Source organism: Macrotis lagotis, chromosome 1 (assembly GCF_037893015.1).
Source record: "Macrotis lagotis isolate mMagLag1 chromosome 1, bilby.v1.9.chrom.fasta, whole genome shotgun sequence".
In the NCBI taxonomy this organism is placed as follows: Eukaryota; Metazoa; Chordata; class Mammalia; order Peramelemorphia; family Peramelidae; genus Macrotis; species Macrotis lagotis.
In genome coordinates, this window is record NC_133658.1 from 480,753,804 (window position 1) to 480,772,854 (window position 19,051).

A 19,051-nucleotide genomic window follows, 5' to 3' on the forward strand; every position below is an offset into this window, starting at 1 on the left:
TTCTTTTGTAAACACAAGGTGGTAACCTTTTCCTGTCAAAGGCCTTCCCTCCCTTTTCAAAGCCTCTTGAGGATGGGAAGTCTACTCACAAACTTGCAAGTCAAAACTTTCAAATGGTATAAGGGAATAGGCTCAGATTCCAACTGAACTACATAAAAGTAGATCTTTTAAGCAATTAAATTAAAAACCCAAAGTAGAAGGAGTAACATTTAAGTCAGGTAACTGACACCCCACCTCTTTTGTATAAAAAGTTTCAAATTTGCCAAAGTGAGTGATACCCTGTTCATTACCAATGCTCAGAATAAAGAAACATTTTCCCACCTCTACAGGCCAGTAGAGACATGCAAAAAAGAACTTAATATAACCGACATGTTTGCCCACCTATAAATTGATGAAGAATGAACAGAATCAGAAGACTATTATATCACTAGCAGCAACTTTGGGTGAGGACCAACTATGATAAACTTGTTCATTTCAGCACTACAATAATCAATGACAGTTCTAAAAGACTTATGATGGAAAATACCATCCCTATCCCAAGGAAGCTGTGGAGTTTAAATTTGGACTAAAGTTTGCTATTAAAAAAAAATTATCTTATGTATTGTGTTGTTTTTTTCCCCTCTCTTTTTTGGGGGGGAATTGATTTTTCTTTCACAATATGATTAATATGGATCTATGTTTAGCATAGTTACACATATAGAGCTTATTTTAGATTGCTTTTTGTCAGGAGAGGGGGAAAGGAAGAGAAGGGAGAAAAAATATAAAATTTAAAACCTTGCAAAAAAAAATTGGTGAAAATTTTTGTTGCATTTGGAACATTCTGTTGTAATTGGAAAAACAAATAAATGAAAATATTTAAATTGGAAAAAGAAGTTTTAAAGTTTTTCAAACATATAGATCCCTTTTAAATTTTTTTCATAGTTTAATCAGGAAAGAATTTTAAATAGTGTATATGATAATTGTAAAAAAATGATTCCCTAACATATAATATTCTCTGATTTTTCACTTTTAGCTATAGTCTTTTGTTTCTTTGTCTAATCTATTTTAATTCTACTACAGTAAATACAAGGTTCTTGCTATATAGGCATGTGCTTCCTCTCTCTTTTGTCTCCATCGCTCTCTGTCTTCTCTTTAAAGTTGTGGACTCAAGATAATTATATCAATGTAAAATATTTCATTGTTTAAGGTCGAGAGTGGTCTGACTGGTCCAGTGAGCTTCGAATTCCTGGGGATGAATTAAAGTGGAAATTCATCAGTGATGGATCAGTGAATGGATGGGGTTGGCGATTCACTGTCTATCCTATAATGCCAGCTGCAGGTAAAGCAGGATTTTATGGGATGCTGATATTTGAAATATTTACTTAAAAGTAGATCTGTATTTTTATCAAACTAATTTTCTGAACATAGTAACTTGAGTGCCACCTTTACATTATATTGTGATGGAAACAATTTAAAGGAAAATTTACCCAAATTGTTTAATAGAAGATTTTCTAAAGTTTAAGCACAGTTTTAATTTAAATAAAATTATTCAAATTTAACTAAAGTAAAACTTTTAACAATCTTGACTTAAAATATTAATTTTTGAGTTACAGTATGTAAAGTTTCTGGCCAGTTTAAGATTTAAATATTTAATATAGGCAATGCAACTTTAACTATTCTGATATTATATTAGTAATAATTTAATTCTTATTTTCATTTTAAATCTTTAGAAGATGTGTTAAACAGATTGTTAAATGGAATTTTGAGTTGCATTATCATTACTTCTTCAAGCACTAATCAGTTTATAATCACTAATTTTATAGGTCCTAAAGATCTTCTTTCAGATCGCTGTATTCTTTCTTGTCCTTCAATGGACTTGGTCACATGTTTGTTGGACTTTCGATTAAATTTAGCTTCCAATAGAAGTATTGTTCCTCGACTGGCAGCATCACTTGCAGCATGTGCTCAGTTGAGTGCTCTAGGTATGTGTAAAATTTGTATTAATAAGTATGTTCTTAATTGACTACATAATGATTTTTTTTAAGCCTCAGATACTGACTCTTGTTTGCTGATTTTAGCTGCTGGCCATAGAATGTGGGCCCTTCAAAGACTGAGGAAACTGCTTACAACTGAATTTGGCCAATCAATCAATATAAATAGGATTCTTGGAGATAATGATGGAGAAACAAGAGCTATGGTAGGAAGATTTCTTAAAAATACTAAAAATTTTTTTTACCTGGTTTAAATCATTAAATGATTCAAGTTAGGAAAAGAAGTAAGAAATTCTAGATTGAGAATAGTAAGGATATGAGGTTTGCAGATATCTTCATACACTCTATAAACCAACTTCAGGCTAAGTGGTGTCAGAGATTTAGGTATCTATTTTCTTTCTCTGTTACAAGAATCTTTTCAACAAGACCCATCCTTTCATTTGCATAGGACTTCTAGTGAGGAACTTCCTCTACCAGTATAGGATAGTCATTCAGTCACTAAGTATTTGTTGATTAAGTTCTCACTATGTGCCAAGCACTGTGCTGTGTGCTAGGGAAACCAGGAAGAAGAGAGAGCAGTCCTTGCCTCCAAGGAGCTGATATTGAAGCAGGGCAGATAACAAGTACATAAATCAGAAGATAGAAGATAAATGCAGGATGGATGGAAGAAGGATCCTTAGAGGGAAAGCACTAGCTGATGGAGGTAACAAGAAAGAACTTGCTGAAAGTGGAACTTGAACTGAGATTTAAAGGAAGCTAGGGAGTCAACAAAGAATTGGTTGTTTGTGGGACAGCAAAGGCATGGCTCACTGTCCATGACCTAAAAATATGCCTGTGTAACTAGATCTTTGAAAATGGGAAGAAGAATTTTATATTAAAAAAATCTAAAAGGACAGGAAGGGGAAAATGTGAGAGCTCTTAATAACTGAGGAATTTGTGTTTGACCTTAAAGGTATTAAGTAATCATTCGTATTTAATGAGTAGGATGTTGACATGGCCAGACCTTCACTTTCAGAAAAGGACTTTGACAGCTATAAAGGAAATGAGTTTTTGTGTTCTAAACTTCCCACAGTTAACAGAAACTAAATTTTTACTTATAATGAAATAGTCATGCATCATTTAGAAGTTATTGCTAGTTTATCTCATTGTCTATGTGATCTTTTCAATTTCACAGTGACTTGATACAGACTAGATTGCAGTCGTCCAAGCAGAGCCATATTATGCACACATTCATTTAGTATGCCATTATAGTTTTTTCATTAAATTTTTTTAAGCAGTTCAGTACTTATTGCTTTGGTCCATGTTAGGTAAAATCAGTTGCTGAGAATAATAAACCTCTATCACTTAAAAAATCAAAAGAGATTTATAAACCTGAGGAGGAACTTCAGATTGCTTGTAATCTACTTTCTTTCTATAACAAAAACTCAAAATATAAAGTTGTAAATTCTTTTATCTAAGGTGCCCTGAGCCTTTTCTGTTTTCTTATCTGACTTTGTTTCTCTGTCCTGTTGTCATTTTTATCTTCCCCTTCCTTAACCATTTGACAGTGCTAATGGGCATTTAATTACTGCTAAACTACAGAATGAATAAATAAATGAATGAATGAATGAAAAATTGTTTTTAAATGCTTACTGGGTTTCAGGCACTATGCTATTAATATTACATCTTGATAAATTGATACTTAGGCATCAGCTATACCAATGGTTTGAATTCTAGTATGAATTAATTTGCCTTTATTTTCCCCATCAGAGTTTTACAGGTAGTGCTTTAGCAGCTTTGGTAAAAGGCCTTCCAGAAGCTTTGCAAAGGCAATTTGAATATGAAGATCCGATTGTCAGAGGAGGCAAACAGCTGCTCCACAGTCCTTTCTTTAAGGTAATATTTTTTAAATAAGTGACCTAGAGCAAGTTGAATAGGATAGACTTAGCAAATAAGTTAAATAAATTTTAGTATGCAGCATTTGACATCTTAAGGTTCTTTATCTGTAATCATGGATAACTATGGGCTTTAAATTACATGCTAAAATTCAACCAGTAGAACTATACCCAAAGAGCTATAAAACTACATGTTGTTTGATGCAGCAGTGCTATTGCTAGGTCTGTATCCCAAAGAGATTTTTAAACAAGGGAAAAGGATCTATTTTTTTACAAAAATATCTGGGCCCAGAATGGATATTTGGGGCATATCTATCCAAGGGGGGGTAGGAATTAGATAAGGAATTAGGAGGAGGAACCAGAAAAATAGAATGATGCAGAGGGAACCAGAGGGAAGAAATAGAGAATAGAATAGTCTTGCTTAGGTAAAGAGGAGAAGATTAAGTGTACTCACATATAATGACTTCAATCTTCTCAGTGGCTTAAAAAATATAACTTTGATAAGAAAATTGTTTTTATAATTTTTTTCTAAATCTTTGGTTTTATTTTTTTGATCATTGCAGGTACTGGTTGCTCTTGCTTGTGACCTAGAACTGGATACTCTTCCTTGCTGTGCTGAGACACACAAATGGGCTTGGTTTAGAAGATATTGTATGGCCTCCAGAGTTGCAGTAGCCTTGGATAAACGAACACCATTACCTCGTCTTTTCCTTGATGAGGTATTGCAGCTTATTTTTAAATAATTTTTTAAATGGCTTTTTTTGATCCCCCAAATTTCATGCCTTTTGCTATAGTATGAAAAGGTGACTGTGTTAAAATCCAGTTGTCCTTCTTCCAGGAAATAATACATATATAAATAAATAATTGAAAATGAAGACTAAGAATTTTAGGTGATAGCATTTTTTTCCCTTAAATACTTCATTTTTAATGTTTTAGATTTGATAGAATTGTATTGATTTAGTTACTAGATGAAAAAATCATAATCATATATTTTATTCTGTGGTGCAAATTTCATTGTTCTTATTTTCTTCTTATTGTCCTTGTTAAACTGGAAGAGACTGATTTCTAATATCATAATAATATTGACCAGGTGGCAAAGAAAATCAGGGAGTTAATGGCTGACAGTGAAAATCTGGATGTTCTCCATGAGAGCCATGACATTTTTAAGAGAGAACAAGATGAGCAACTTGTCCAGTGGATGAACAGGTTATTATAATATAAAAGAACTAATGTTTTGTTAATATCTTTACATTTGCTTCTCTAGATGACTTTAAGGTGGGCAAGTGGTATGTTTTATATGTATGGACTTTTTTTGCATAAAGTTTTATGTCCATTGTAGGCGACCTGATGACTGGACTCTTTCTGCTGGAGGCAGTGGAACCATTTATGGTTGGGGTCACAATCACCGAGGCCAGCTTGGGGGTATTGAAGGAGCAAAAGTCAAAGTTCCAACGCCTTGTGAAGCTCTTGCAGCCTTGCGGCCTGTACAGTTAATTGGAGGGGAACAGACGCTCTTTGCTGTAACAGCAGATGGGAAGGTAAGGCCTTTATACTTCTAAGTGTTAGTTTTTTGTGGTTAAAAAGTAGATAGAATTCCAACTTGTGTTTTTCAGCTTTGTAGCATAGTGAATATAGGTTATTTCTCAAGTTACCTCAGAATTGATTTTGAAATGTGTTTGAAAGCAGATGACTTTACCGAACAAGATTTTTGAAATTGAGCTATGCATCTTCAGTAGTTGAAGATTTTATAAGATTATCTCCCAATTTGAACATGTTCCTCAGGAAATAACTAATGTCTATAAAAACTAAATTTCTTTTATGGGATGTGAATGCAAAAGCCAGTGAGTTGTATACAGCTTACAAAGATGTGAATATTCTATAGTGATCCATGTGCTTAGTAAATATTTGTTGCTATATTTATTGTATTATTACTTTAGTGCTGGAAAAGATGAACACAGGTTATTTCATAATGCAGTTGGATTAAAAGACTGATCTCAAAGAGGAATTTTTAATGGTTCAATTTCAGCTTGTCAAGAATTTTACAGTGTAATATTTTAGGGATCTTGGATTGACCTAATATAACTCAAAATTTTTATCATGAGGCAGGGTGTCATAGTGCATATAAAACTAGCTTTATAAACAGCAAGACCTGTTTCTGGTACCCCTTTAGACTCATAAATCCTGGATAAAATCATTTCAATACCTCTTGGCTACTTTCTAAGACTGCAAATTTTAGAGAAAATGCAGTCTTGCATAGGGACCTTATTTTGTACCCTTCTTACCTGGCAATCTCCTTCTATATCAAGAGTTCTTAACCTGGGGTTCATTAACTTAACATTTTTTAGTTAGCTATATTTAAGTTTCATGGATTTCATTTGTAATCATATGTATTTTACTTTATGCTTTTAAAAATTTTATTCTGAGAAGTAACCAAGATGAGATGGGAGGGGGAATAATATTTTTGCAGCATTTACCTGTCCCTTCCTACCAGATCTGGGGTTCTTAATCTAGAATTCATGCTTTATTTTTAATAATTTGGAAAGCCATTTCATTGAAAATGGTTTCCTTTGTAATTTTATGAATTTTGCTTTATATGTTTAAAAGCATCATTTTTAGGAAATGATACTAGGTTTCACCAGACCAACAAAGAGGTCTGTGGCACAAAAAATGTGATAAACTCTTCTATCATATAATTCTATTCCCTTTTTTCTATGATAATTTGATCTCCTAATTGTTTTCCTGTTCAATTTCTCCTTTTTTGATCTATTAGTTTGTCTCCTACCTAGGTGTCCTTGATGCTGTGTTTTTCTGATTCTCTACAGAACTCTTTACTTTGGCATTTTCATCTCTTCCAGTGGGTTGCTGATCACTTCTTTTTCCAGATAACTCCTAAATCTGTTTCAACTCAATTGACATTTTTATTAAATGCCTTTTATTTAAAAGGCAGTGTACTAGACTGTTAGGAATACAAAGACAGATGTGAAGCAGTTCTGTCTTAAAAGTGATTAGACATTTTGCTTGGGGATGGAAAGCTGAAGCATGTAAATATCATGACTAAGTTAGGTGATGTTAGGGGACAAAGAAGAGATTATGACAAAGAACTCTAGGTTGAGTAAGAAAATGACAGTTACCTTGGCCAGAACAGAGTCAAGACTGGTAGATCTGCTAAGGATACATTGAAAAAGATGGACCTTGGAGGAAGATAAGGAAAACATACAGCTTCATTCCTTATTCTGAACTTTTATTCTTCAGTTGCAGCTTAGATATTTAGCTGTGTAATTAAGGTGTTATTTCCCCATGTTTGGGAGATATGTTTGCTCATCCCATTTTTGAAATTTTTCTTCACAGTTCAGTTCAGGGGCCATTTTCTTCATGAAGCTTTCCATTATTTCTTTCCATACTACCTAATCCTTGGAGCTGAAAATAATTTTGAAATTCATTTGCGCCATTTCTTACTGATTTTAAGTATATTTGTTCTTCATCTCATTAAATTGTAAACTCCTTAAGAGGAGAGACTTTTAGGCATCTCTAGCATCCTACATATCTGTTCTTTCCTTGTAACAGATATTTAATAAATATTGAATTAAATATAATTTTCCCCCAGTGCTATATACAGACCTGTACAAATTATTTAATTTGATTATTTTTCCTTATATTCCTTATAAAGATTATTTACTTGATTTGAAAATTTTAAGTTTTCTTTTTCCTATGTTGAAAATATCCAGAATTATTGTTCAGATTTTTGTTAGCCAATTGAAAGACTACTTTTAATTGAAAGTCTGTTTTAGTTCATCAGATTTTTAACTTCTTTTTTGGGGGGGTTTAGCTGTATGCTACTGGATATGGAGCAGGTGGCAGATTGGGAATTGGAGGAACTGAGTCAGTTTCTACTCCAACACTGCTTGAGTCAATTCAGCATGTGTTTATAAAGAAAGTAGCTGTGAACTCTGGAGGAAAGCACTGCTTAGCACTTTCATCAGAAGGAGAAGTTTATTCCTGGGGTGAGGCGGAAGATGGAAAATTGGGACATGGAAACAGAAGGTAATACAAATAAGCATTGTTTTATGGGTTTGAATGCAAATTATGCCTAAGTAGTTGCAACATTTAAAGTGTTAAATGTGATTGTTTTTATATATATTATGAAACTATTACTTGTCTGAAATCATATTGACGTAGCTGTTCCTTTGAACATATCTATGTATATTTGCAAATTACTAAATTGATTAAATTAAAGGTACATTAAGGAAAAGAGTGGTGATAGATATGTCACAGATACTGATTTGCTTTTATGACTACTTACATGCTTTATTGAGGAAAACTTAGCTCACAACACAACTGCACCAATTGGGAGGAATTTTTTTTCAAACAATGGGTAAGGGGATATAATGTCTTTAAATATCTAATCATAATTCTTGTTGTCAGCCTATTTTATTTATTTGTTTTGTGTAGTCCGTGTGATCGCCCACGTGTAATTGAATCTTTGCGGGGAATAGAAGTGGTTGATATTGCTGCAGGTGGAGCACACAGTGCATGTATTACAGCAGCTGGTGACCTGTATACATGGGGTAAAGGAAGATATGGCCGCCTCGGTCATGGAGATAGTGAAGATCAGTTAAAACCTAAGTTGGTAAGAAAGATGCCTTAGAAATCATATGAAACTAAGGAATTTGGGTTTTATTTTTCTCATTTAAGGAGATAGGCTGACTATTAGTTTATTTCACAGACTTCATTTTTGGTCAAACTAGGTTATCTTTGTGTATGTTGACAATAGCATTTAAATTGACACTTTAATTTGTATTTAAAGTGACATTCTCATATTTGACCATAGCCTCTTATAATTATACTTCTTTCTAGATCTCACTCATCCTAAATATATTTTTCATATTCATTGAGCCCTTCAGTCTTTCTAATCCTAATTACCTTGGTTCTGACTTCATTTTCCTCCATCTCTAATCTCAATTTAATAGTTGATCATTTCATCTTGATCTTGTCTTCTGCTCTCATGTTCCTTGCCCTTTGTTCTAACTGCTCATCTCTTGCAAAACCTCAGATGTTAATCATTTCTGTTGATCTACCTCCACATCATAAGATGCTAATGCAGCTGGAGGAAGATTCCTAACTGTTGTCTGGGTAATGTTTCATTGTATCTCAACTGGGTCCTTTCTGCCTCAGGAAATTCATTTTAGTTCTCTCAAGCTAATTTCTCAGTCCCCACAGAAGTTCTTCCATCCCTTCCTTCCTCAGGCTTCCCATAACTCTCCTTACCCCTTCTATCATTCAAGTCCTGACCTTTTCTTTATTGAGAAAATTGAGATTATATGATTTGAGTCCCACCTCTCCCATTCACTTCATCTCAAAACCCCTGAAAATCACCTTTCATTTTCTCCTCCTTTTCCCTAATCTCTGACAATTTGGTCACTCTTCTCCTTGCCAAGGCTAACTTGTCCACAAAAGCACTGAATCTGACCTCATAACTTTAGTAACTGCATTCACAATCTTTTTTCCCCTCTCCCCTGCCCTTCGTTGCCTCTCAGTCCTTAAAATTTTCCCTTTTTGCTGGTTCCTTTAGTACTGCTGGGAAATATTCCCAGGTTTCCTCCCAACCTTGAATCTTCATTAATGCTGCCACCCTCTTAAGTTCTTGTCCTGTATTTCTCTTTCTTTTCTTAGCTAGATTTTACTCTATGTGTTGCCACCAATTTCTTCATTTTACTGTTCCACCCTTTACAGTCTGGATTCTAACTTTATCATCCAGTTAAAACTATTTTTTCCAAAATTAGTAGTGATTGCCAAATCTTACGATCCTTTCTGTCCTCATCCTTCTGGACCTATCTGCTTCTTCTGACGTTTCTGACCACCCTCTCCTTCTGCATAGTCTCTCCTCTCTGGGTTTTTATGACATTTCTCTTTCTGTGTTCCCCTTGTCTCACTAACACCCCTACATGTGGGTTCTTTCCTGGGTCATAGTCTTTTTCTCCTCTATACTCTTTCAGTAATCTCATCAACGTCTTTGGATTTAACTTTATCTTTTCTGCAGATGACTCTCAGATCGTTCTGTCTTCTATTCTTACATTTCCAGTCGCTTATTGGCTATTTCAAACTGATATCCTTGAGACATCTCACTCAACATTTTAAAAATGAACTCATTGTCTTTCCCCCTTCCCTTCTTCCAAATTTTCCAAGGGCTTTATCTTAGTCTCTAGGATAAAATATAAATTCAATTTATAGTTTTTAAAGTACTATGCATTCTGACTGCCACCTGTCTTTCATCATCTCTGAACATTACTATTCCACCTGAACTGTTTGATCCAATCAAGCTAATTTTCTCATATTCTTCACACAGGATTAGGCATCTCCTGAAATTTGTAACTCTACCCTTTCCTTAAGACTCAACTCAAACACAATCTTCTCCATGCCCCCAATTGCTAATGGTTTTTCCTCACAGATTACCTTGTATTTAAAATCTTTGTACATATTTCTATTTATTCACTTTGTATTTATGCTACATATTTTATATATGAAATTATTTTTCCCATTGTCTCTCCCTCAGGAAATCTGATCTACTTGTGAGTAGGGATGGTTTCATTCTTTATACTTATATCCCTAGCATAGTGCCTGATAGATAGCAGGTGCTTAACAAATATTTGTTGATTAATTAAAATTGGCTAGTATTTTAATTATATTGACTTAGTTAATAATGAAACAATATTAGTATGTCATCTGACATTTAACTCAATGACTGTAACTTCAAAAGACTTACTGCATGTTTTATTATATAAATAGTAGATTAATAATTCATTTAGAGTGATAACTTCCTAAAGGTTAGAGAGCTACTGTTTCATCAGAGTAACCTCAGTATAGGATTTTCTAGCCACTGCTTTTACTCATAGGGTTGTTTTCTGCTAAAGTTAAGATTTTTTAAATATTGCTACAAATTATTTCCTGTATGGTCTATATAAGCATCACATTTTCCATTATTTCACTTTAAAATTGCCAAATTTGCTTAGGAAATTTGCTCTGCCCTTTGCATTCTGGCTTTGTTTTATCTGTGTGGTTAAATGGGACAATTAATTTTATCTATATCAAGTTCAAGTTTAATAAAGGATGATTTCTTTTCCCATAAGGTGGAAGCTCTCCAAGGCTATCGAGTTATTGATATTGCCTGTGGCAGTGGAGATGCACAGACACTTTGCCTCACTGATGATGATACTGTCTGGTCCTGGGGTGATGGGGACTATGGAAAACTTGGCAGAGGAGGCAGTGATGGCTGTAAAGTGCCAATGAAGGTATATCAGGCTTATTTTTATTACATGTAAAGCACTGGCTTAGAAAAGAACTGATTGAAGATTAATTGACATACAGAGAATCAGTTTAATTTCAGAAAGGAACTTATTAATCAGCTGTTCCTTTCTTTTTGTGTGTTATGTACCAGTATCAAATTTTTATGGACCCAGAGTTGATGTTCAAAGTCACATAATTATGTGCTTTTCCCAAATAATGACCTCTTATTTAAGATTAGAGATTGTTAAAGAAAATATCTTACAGTATATTCATTTTTAAATATATGTGTGTGTGTATGTATGTATGTGTGTAATGCATGTATATATTTCCTCCATTTACAAGTAAAAAGAGTCTTAACATTCTTTTAACATTCTTTTTTTTAAGTTTTTTTTAATTTTTATTTTTTGCAAGGCAGTGGGGTTAAGTGATTTGCCCAAGATTACACAGCTAGGCAATTATTAAGTTGTCTGAGGCAGGATTTGAACTCAGGTCCCCTCGACTCCAGAGCCAGTGCTCTATCCACTGTGCCATCTAGCTGCTCCATTTTAAAATTTTGAGTTCAAAATTTTATCCTTTCTTCCTTCCATTACCTATCTCTCTTGAGGTGATAAAGAATCTGATAGAGATTATAAATGTAAAACATTCCCTTATTATCTTTTTTACAAGAATGTTTAAAAACAAAAAATAAGTAAAAATAGTATGCTTCAATTTATATTCAGATTGATCAGTTCTTTCTCTGGAGGCAGATAGCATGTTTTATTATGAGTCCTTTGGGATTGTCTTGGATCATTATATTGCTGAGAATAGCTAAGTCATTCACAGTTCTTCATTGTACAGAGTTGCTGTACTGTGTACAACATTCTCCTGGTTCTGCTCACTTCACTTTGTATCAATTTATGTAAGTCTTAATAGGTTTTTCTGAAATCATCCTGCTTGTCATTTTTTGTAGCATAATATTATTCCATTACAATCATATACCATAAGTTGTTCAGCCATTCCTCAACTGATGATTCTCTCCTCAATTTCCAGTTCTTAGCCACCATAAAAAGAACTAAGATAAATATTTTGTCCCATAAACTCATTTTTAAGACATTTCTTACTTCATCTCCTATTTTGAAAGCTCAGATAGAGACCTAAATATGTAATAATGTTTAAAATAATTGACTCTTGTTGTTTATTTGCTGTAATTTAATAAGTTAACCAGAGCATATTTTTAATTTAATATACATTAGAGAATCATTTTCTAGAAAATATTAAATTCTTTACCACTTTTCCTTCTGCTTACTAAACAAATTTAAAGAAGTATAGACCACAGATATCAACATCTTTAGCCTTTTATACATGTGGATAAAAATAAATAATGCTTAATGGATTATAGAGAAATTTTTGAAAAGAAGGGTTGTGATATATAATACTGGAATATACATTGAAGGGATTATGTTATTCTTGAATTTTAATATCAAATATAAAACCTGAATAGTAAAGTCTGTAATATAAAAACCTGTAGTTTTGATTTAGAATATTTGTTGTTTTACATAAGAATATTTTAATACTTCCCATTAGTTTCATAATGTTTTGGTGGTAGCCACATACAATAGAATCTCATTTAATTATTTTTTATTGTTCTTTAGATTGATTCTCTCACCGGTCTTGGAGTGGTTAAAGTAGAGTGTGGATCACAGTTTTCTGTTGCACTTACCAAGTCTGGAGCAGTTTATACTTGGTAGGTTTGGTTTTATGGAATTTCATAATTTAGGGAAAAAAATAACAAGTTTATGATTGTATAACAGCCCTGTATCAGGCAGTAAACTTAAAAATAGTTAAAAACTTTAGTCTTTATTTAATCATTTGTGCCTGAAAATGGGGGTGTGAAATGACAGTAAATAGTTTGATAGATATCTAATCAATTTCATTTGTGCCCAGGGGTAAAGGTGATTATCACAGGCTGGGTCATGGATCAGATGACCATGTTAGACGGCCTCGACAAGTACAAGGACTACAGGGAAAGAAAGTCATAGCAATTGCTACTGGTTCTTTACACTGTGTGTGCTGCACTGAAGATGGTATGTATGTGGGAAAAAAAAAATTTCTACTCAAAATGTTCCAAATCACAAAAAGAACTTATTAAAATGCCATGATTAGTTGTCAGTCATTATGCTAAAATTCATAATTATTCAAGGTGGTTGAATTAAAGATAATATAGCCAAAAGAGTTCTGGATTTGGAATTTTCAGTCTTGGTTTCAAATCCTAGCTCTGTTATTCTTTACCACCAACATAATCTTTGTCTTTTAGGCAAGTTACTTTAACTCTCTCTGTGCCCCAGTGGTCTCTAAAGTTACTTCTCTAAGTCCTATAATATTAATTTTAAATAAGCTGTACTTTTTATACCCTATGCTTTCAAACACATTAACTGTAGTTAAAGGAATAGGTGTTTTTCATTCAAATCTTCCTTTTATAAATAAGTCAGATAATATTCTTAGGTTAAACTCATTTTAGAAGTATTAATTGAGAGGTTATAAATTAATATTTGATAACATAGACATCAATATATTGTAGAATGTCTGTAGATGTCAGATAATATGTCACCAATGCATAAACATTATTATTGTTATTATTATTATTATTATTATTATTATTGACTGAGATTTTAAAGTCTTGTTTTTATATGTTTATTAATAAGATTCTAACATGAACCCAGTTAACTAATTATGCCTTTAGTCTGTTTTCATGATATCCAGCATTATTTGTCTTTAGTAAGGTGTATTTAGTTATGTTATAGTCTCCAAATAAAATAAACCATATTTGGATTTTAAATTTTATCGATATCTTTTGTTTTTTTATATCTTTAGAATTTTTCCCAGTGACTTTCCCTCGAATCCCCCCCTTAGATAGCTATGCTATATAACAAATAATATTTTTCAAGGCCTATTGTTAGAAGACAAAAGCTACATTAAGAGTTAGAGAGAAGAGGGGTGGCTAGGTGGCACAGTGGATAGAGCATCGGCCCTAGAGTCAGGAGTACCTGAGTTCAAATCCGGCCTCAGACACTTGATAATAACCTAGCCATGTGGCCTTGGGCAAGCCACTTAACCCCATTGCCTTGCCAAAAAACCTAAAAAAAAAAAGAGAGAGAGAAGAGCTGGACAATCCAGTGGTATAATTTTTTCCTTTTGTTAGTTTTTTTCTAACATGTGACAAATAATGGAGGATCTAAAATTAGTGAGTAGCTATAGCATATTTTGTTAAGCTTTACTCTAATTCCAAGTGAATCCTGAAGCTTCTAATTAGACTAGTGTTAATGTTAAAGTAATTTTTTAATCTTTATTTAGGTGAAGTTTATACTTGGGGTGACAATGATGAGGGACAACTTGGGGATGGAACAACTAATGCAATCCAGAGACCTCGGTTGGTTGCAGCACTTCAGGGTAAAAAGATCAATAGGGTGGCTTGTGGTTCAGCACACACCCTAGCATGGTCCACTAGTAAACCTGCCAATGCCGGGAAGCTTCCAACACAGGTAAAGTACCCCTTTATAGCCAATATACTTATAAAATTTTGAATTTAAGAATTAAAAACAAAACATATCACTTTGCTTTAATAATAAACTGAAAAATTACATTAAAGTTGAATTACATTAAATTACATTAAATTTGAATCTCACACTTTTTTCATTGATTGTCATTATAGTTTCTAAAATATTTTCCTGAGTCTTTTAGAAGATAGTAAGAATTATATTTAGGAGCTCCAGAATTTATATTGAAGAAAACTTTAACTTTGTCTCTCTGTGTCAGAGATGGGAAACCTCTGGCTCACAATCCATATTAGTCTAGTGTTGCCAAGGTAACTGCAGGCAGGACTCAAAAATTCAGTATATCTAGTAGCTTTTTAGGGTTGAATTAATTAAATGTTTTGTTTGATCAAGTATAACCTGCCAATGATTTTATAAATATCTAAATGGCTCTTGGCAGAAAAAAATATTCCTCACCTCTGTTCTACATATGCTTTAATTCTTCATTATGAAGCATACATGGAGTTTTTCCAATAGAAACAAAAATAGCTGTCTATTAGTAGACACAAGTCTTTTTGAAGGCACATCCCAAACATTTCTTTCCAAAGGTAATTGAACTTCATAGGATTTGAATGTTGTTTAAGCAGCCAAACTGATGACAAGTTTTAATTACTATTTACACATTTAGCTATCAAAGCAATATTTTAACATGTAAAGAAGAGCAGAAAAAGAAAATTCTAGAACTCCTGAATTATTACATACAAGCAAATGATAAGAATTAAATAAGAGTTCTGAAGGGAAAAAAATCAGAAAGAAAATAAATAGAACAACTTGCCTAAGTAGCTGACTTCCTGAAATTTGGAAGGGAACAAATATAATTAATTCTTGACTTCAGGAGACAATAAAAATAATAATGATGATGATGATATCTCACATTTATAAAGTGCCTACTATGTGTTAGGCACTGTGCTTGATGCTTTACAATTATTTTTTTCCCCTTATTTTATCCTTATAATAATGCTAGGAGGTAAGTGCTCTTACACTTGAGTGTACAGTTACAGATGAGGAAACTGAGGCAAGCAAAGTTTAAGTGACTTGCCCAGGATCTTATAACTAGTAAGTGTCTGAAGCCAGATTTGAACTCAGAAAGAGCAGTCTTCCTGACTCCAGACCCATTTCTCTATATGCTTTGCCATCTTAACTGCCTACTACCTAAATGTAATAACAAAGCCAAAATCAAAAGTTGGAAAAAATAAAAACAACTATAAGATAGCTACTAGGAAAGGTAAATGACCTTATAACAATTTGGAAACTTCTTGAAAACCATAATTTAAAAAAAAATCATAGATAACATGTTTCAAAAAATCATAACAGAAAACTACAAATCATTGGTACTAGAGGATAAGTAAAATAGAAAGAAATCCACCAATCATTCTGAAAGAAACCATAAAATGAAAAACTACTAGTAATTGCATCATGAGCTTACAGCTTACAGCTAAAATTTTAAAAATAATAATAAAACTGCATGAAAGAAATGGATTAAAACATTAAAGAACCATCATTAGAAGCACAGAATATTGGGCAGCAACTGCCATGAAGGAGAAAAAAATCTTAGAAAACAGTATTTGAAAAAGTAAAAGATAAAACCTTTCAACAAATTTAACCTGCAAGAATAAATATATTCCTGCATTCCTTTAATGGAACAGAGATGCTTTGAAGCATTCCTAATAAAAAGACAGAGTTGAGTAGAAACTTTCACATGCCAAATACATAAATTAAGAGAATTTTAGAAAGGTAAAACTTTTGAAAAATTGGAAGTGGTGAACTAATGATATAGTGCTTATAGTGCTTATATTTATACAGTAAGTGGTACAGTGAACTGAACACTAGAACTAGAGCCCAGAAAACATGACTTCAGATCCAGCCTCAAAAAATAGTTGTTACCTGGGCAAGTCACTGCCTTGATTTCCTCATATATAAGATGAAAATAATAATGCCACCTATCTCTCAGCATTGTGAAGATAAAATGAGAAAATATTTAAGTTCTTTGTAAACTTTAAAGTACTATTATAAGTGCTAGTCATTGTTATCATTATTGGAGAAAAGAAAAGTGATCCTTCAAAATCCTGATGTTTTTGAAGATCAGAGTTAAGACAAGCACAGGGGCTGGATTGATTTGTTAGGTTGGGATTTTAAGGAAGAGGGAAGATTAAAAGATGGGGAACAATACCCTAGGAAAGTAAAGAGGAAGAAGGGGGAACTTAATTTCCAAAATTGGGGTATAAAAGAAGAATGGACAAAAATTAGAGAATTAAAGGAGTGGGTTATCATTTCAGTCTCATTCTTATAAACACATAATAGAGTTTGGGGTAGAAATATAATAAATTTGTATCAGAACAGTTAGTTCCAGGGAGCAGGAGTTAGGTAGATTTAGGAAGTAAATATTCATAAGCAAATCAAATATTAACTTCAGAGAGTGGATCATAATGGAGACATTAAGATCCAATTATTGGAGACTCGGGTGAAGAGGAAGGTTAATTGAATATATTTAAGTCACTTCAGTCATATCGTGTTTGTGTTTGATCACATTTTTTTCTGCCACCTTTTTGGTAAAGAGGATTATGAAAGGCAAAAAGAGAGAAAGTCCAAGAGTGTGATGAAAAGGAAATAAAATTAATGTTCATAATCCCTATATTATGTATTCTTTAAGAAAAGATCAGAATTGGGGTGGCTAGGTGGCACAGTGAATAGAGCACTGGCCCTGGAGTCAGTAGTACCTGAGTTCAAATCCAGTCTCAGACACTTAATAATTACCTAGCTGTGTGGCCTTGGGCAAGCCACTTAACCCCATTTGCCTTGCAAAAACCTTTAAAAAAAAAAAAAGAAAAGAAAAGATCAGAATTTAGTAGAAAATTTGAAATGGAAATGCAGTATACCAAGTCAAACATTAAGATTTATTAAGTCCCTCCAATGTTCCATATACTGTACTAAATTCTGGGGATATAAGCAGTCTTTTCCTCAAAGTGCCCAAAATCTAATTTGGGAGGTATGGGGAGATGAACAGTATGATAAATTGTTCTGTGTCAAAAATTATATACAAGATGAATTTGAGAAAATCTCAGAAGGAAGACATTAACTTTAATTAGGACTCAGATGGGTTTGTAGGAGGAAGGTTCTGAAGGATTTTGAGAGCCAAAAAAGGATCTTAGGTAATAGGGAATTTATTAGATGGCAGGGGCAGGTGTTTGGTAAAGGGACATGGTCAGTCTTTCACTTTAGGAAGACAATTTGATAGCTTAATGGAAGATAGAATTCTATACAATCTTCTGACCATTTTATATTTAAACATTGATGTTTAAACATATCTGATTCTCCAATTTTCCCCCTTCCCAGGTTCCTATGGAATACAACCATTTACAGGAAATCCCAATAATATCTTTGCGAAACAGACTATTGTTATTACATCATATCTCAGAACTCTTTTGTCCATGCATTCCCATGTTTGATCTTGAGGGGCGTCTTGATGAAACTGGCCAAGGACCTTCAGTTGGATTTGACACATTACGGGGAATTCTGATATCTCAGGGAAAGGTACTTGTGAAAATCTTTGCTATAGTATTTTAAATGACACCTTTGCTCAATTAAACTTAATTATATTTTTTTTTTTCTGTAAGGCAATGAAGTTAAATGGCTTGCCCAAGGCCACACAGCTAGGTAATTATTAAGTGTCTGAGATTGGATTTGAACTCAGGTACTCCTGACTCCAGGGCCTGTGCTCTATTCACTCTGCCACCTAGCCGCCTCTTGATTATGGTTTTTAAAAAAAATTAAAAAGTGAAAAACTTAGTTCAGTTTACTATTTTATTGCTATTTTGCTGTAGTCAGTATTATTACTCTGCTCTGCTAGATACTACAAAATAATTTATCCTTTCAGAATCATTTAAAAATAATTGATTATGATCAGTCCTATAGTTCTAATCTGGTCTCAGACTGTGTGACTCTGGGCAAGTTATATTATTTTATTTTATTTTTTTTCAAGGCAATGGGGTTAAGTGGCTTGCCCAAGGCCACACAGCTGTGTAATTATTAAATGTCTGAGGCCAGATTTGAATTCAGGTACTCCTGACTCCAGGGCCGGTGCACTATCTGCTGCACCACCTAGTTGCCCCCCTGGGCAAGTTATTTAACCCCCGTTGGTTCCCCCAAATAGCAGGAGGAGGAGGATAGGGTGGGGGTAGGAGTGAAGGAGGAGGAGGAGGAGCAGCAGCAGTAATATAATAATAATAATAATAATAATAATAATAGCCATTATCATAAAAATCCTGTTGAAGATGTTCTATTTAAAGATACTTAAGCTAAATACTATTTTTATCAGATCCTGTGGCAAGGTAGGTTACAAAACTGTTTTGGTCTATGT

The 19,051-nt window shown here is 33.4% G+C and overlaps 1 protein-coding gene across 6 annotated transcripts in view; it reads left to right on the top strand.

Moving 5' to 3' along the window:
• HERC2 (HECT and RLD domain containing E3 ubiquitin protein ligase 2) overlaps window positions 1–19,051 on the top strand; it is a 227,545-nt gene that overhangs the window by 195,627 nt on the left and 12,867 nt on the right. For all 6 annotated transcript variants that reach the window (XM_074213716.1, XM_074213717.1, XM_074213718.1 and 3 more), the window contains 14 exons: window positions 1,187–1,318; window positions 1,803–1,961; window positions 2,058–2,176; window positions 3,720–3,845; window positions 4,408–4,563; window positions 4,935–5,050; window positions 5,184–5,382; window positions 7,671–7,885; window positions 8,294–8,471; window positions 10,969–11,130; window positions 12,757–12,848; window positions 13,049–13,188; window positions 14,456–14,643; window positions 18,028–18,225. In XM_074213716.1, the coding sequence (XP_074069817.1) occupies window positions 1,187–1,318; window positions 1,803–1,961; window positions 2,058–2,176; window positions 3,720–3,845; window positions 4,408–4,563; window positions 4,935–5,050; window positions 5,184–5,382; window positions 7,671–7,885; window positions 8,294–8,471; window positions 10,969–11,130; window positions 12,757–12,848; window positions 13,049–13,188; window positions 14,456–14,643; window positions 18,028–18,225 (2,180 nt within the window). The remainder of the gene's footprint in view (window positions 1–1,186; window positions 1,319–1,802; window positions 1,962–2,057; window positions 2,177–3,719; window positions 3,846–4,407; window positions 4,564–4,934; window positions 5,051–5,183; window positions 5,383–7,670; window positions 7,886–8,293; window positions 8,472–10,968; window positions 11,131–12,756; window positions 12,849–13,048; window positions 13,189–14,455; window positions 14,644–18,027; window positions 18,226–19,051) is intronic.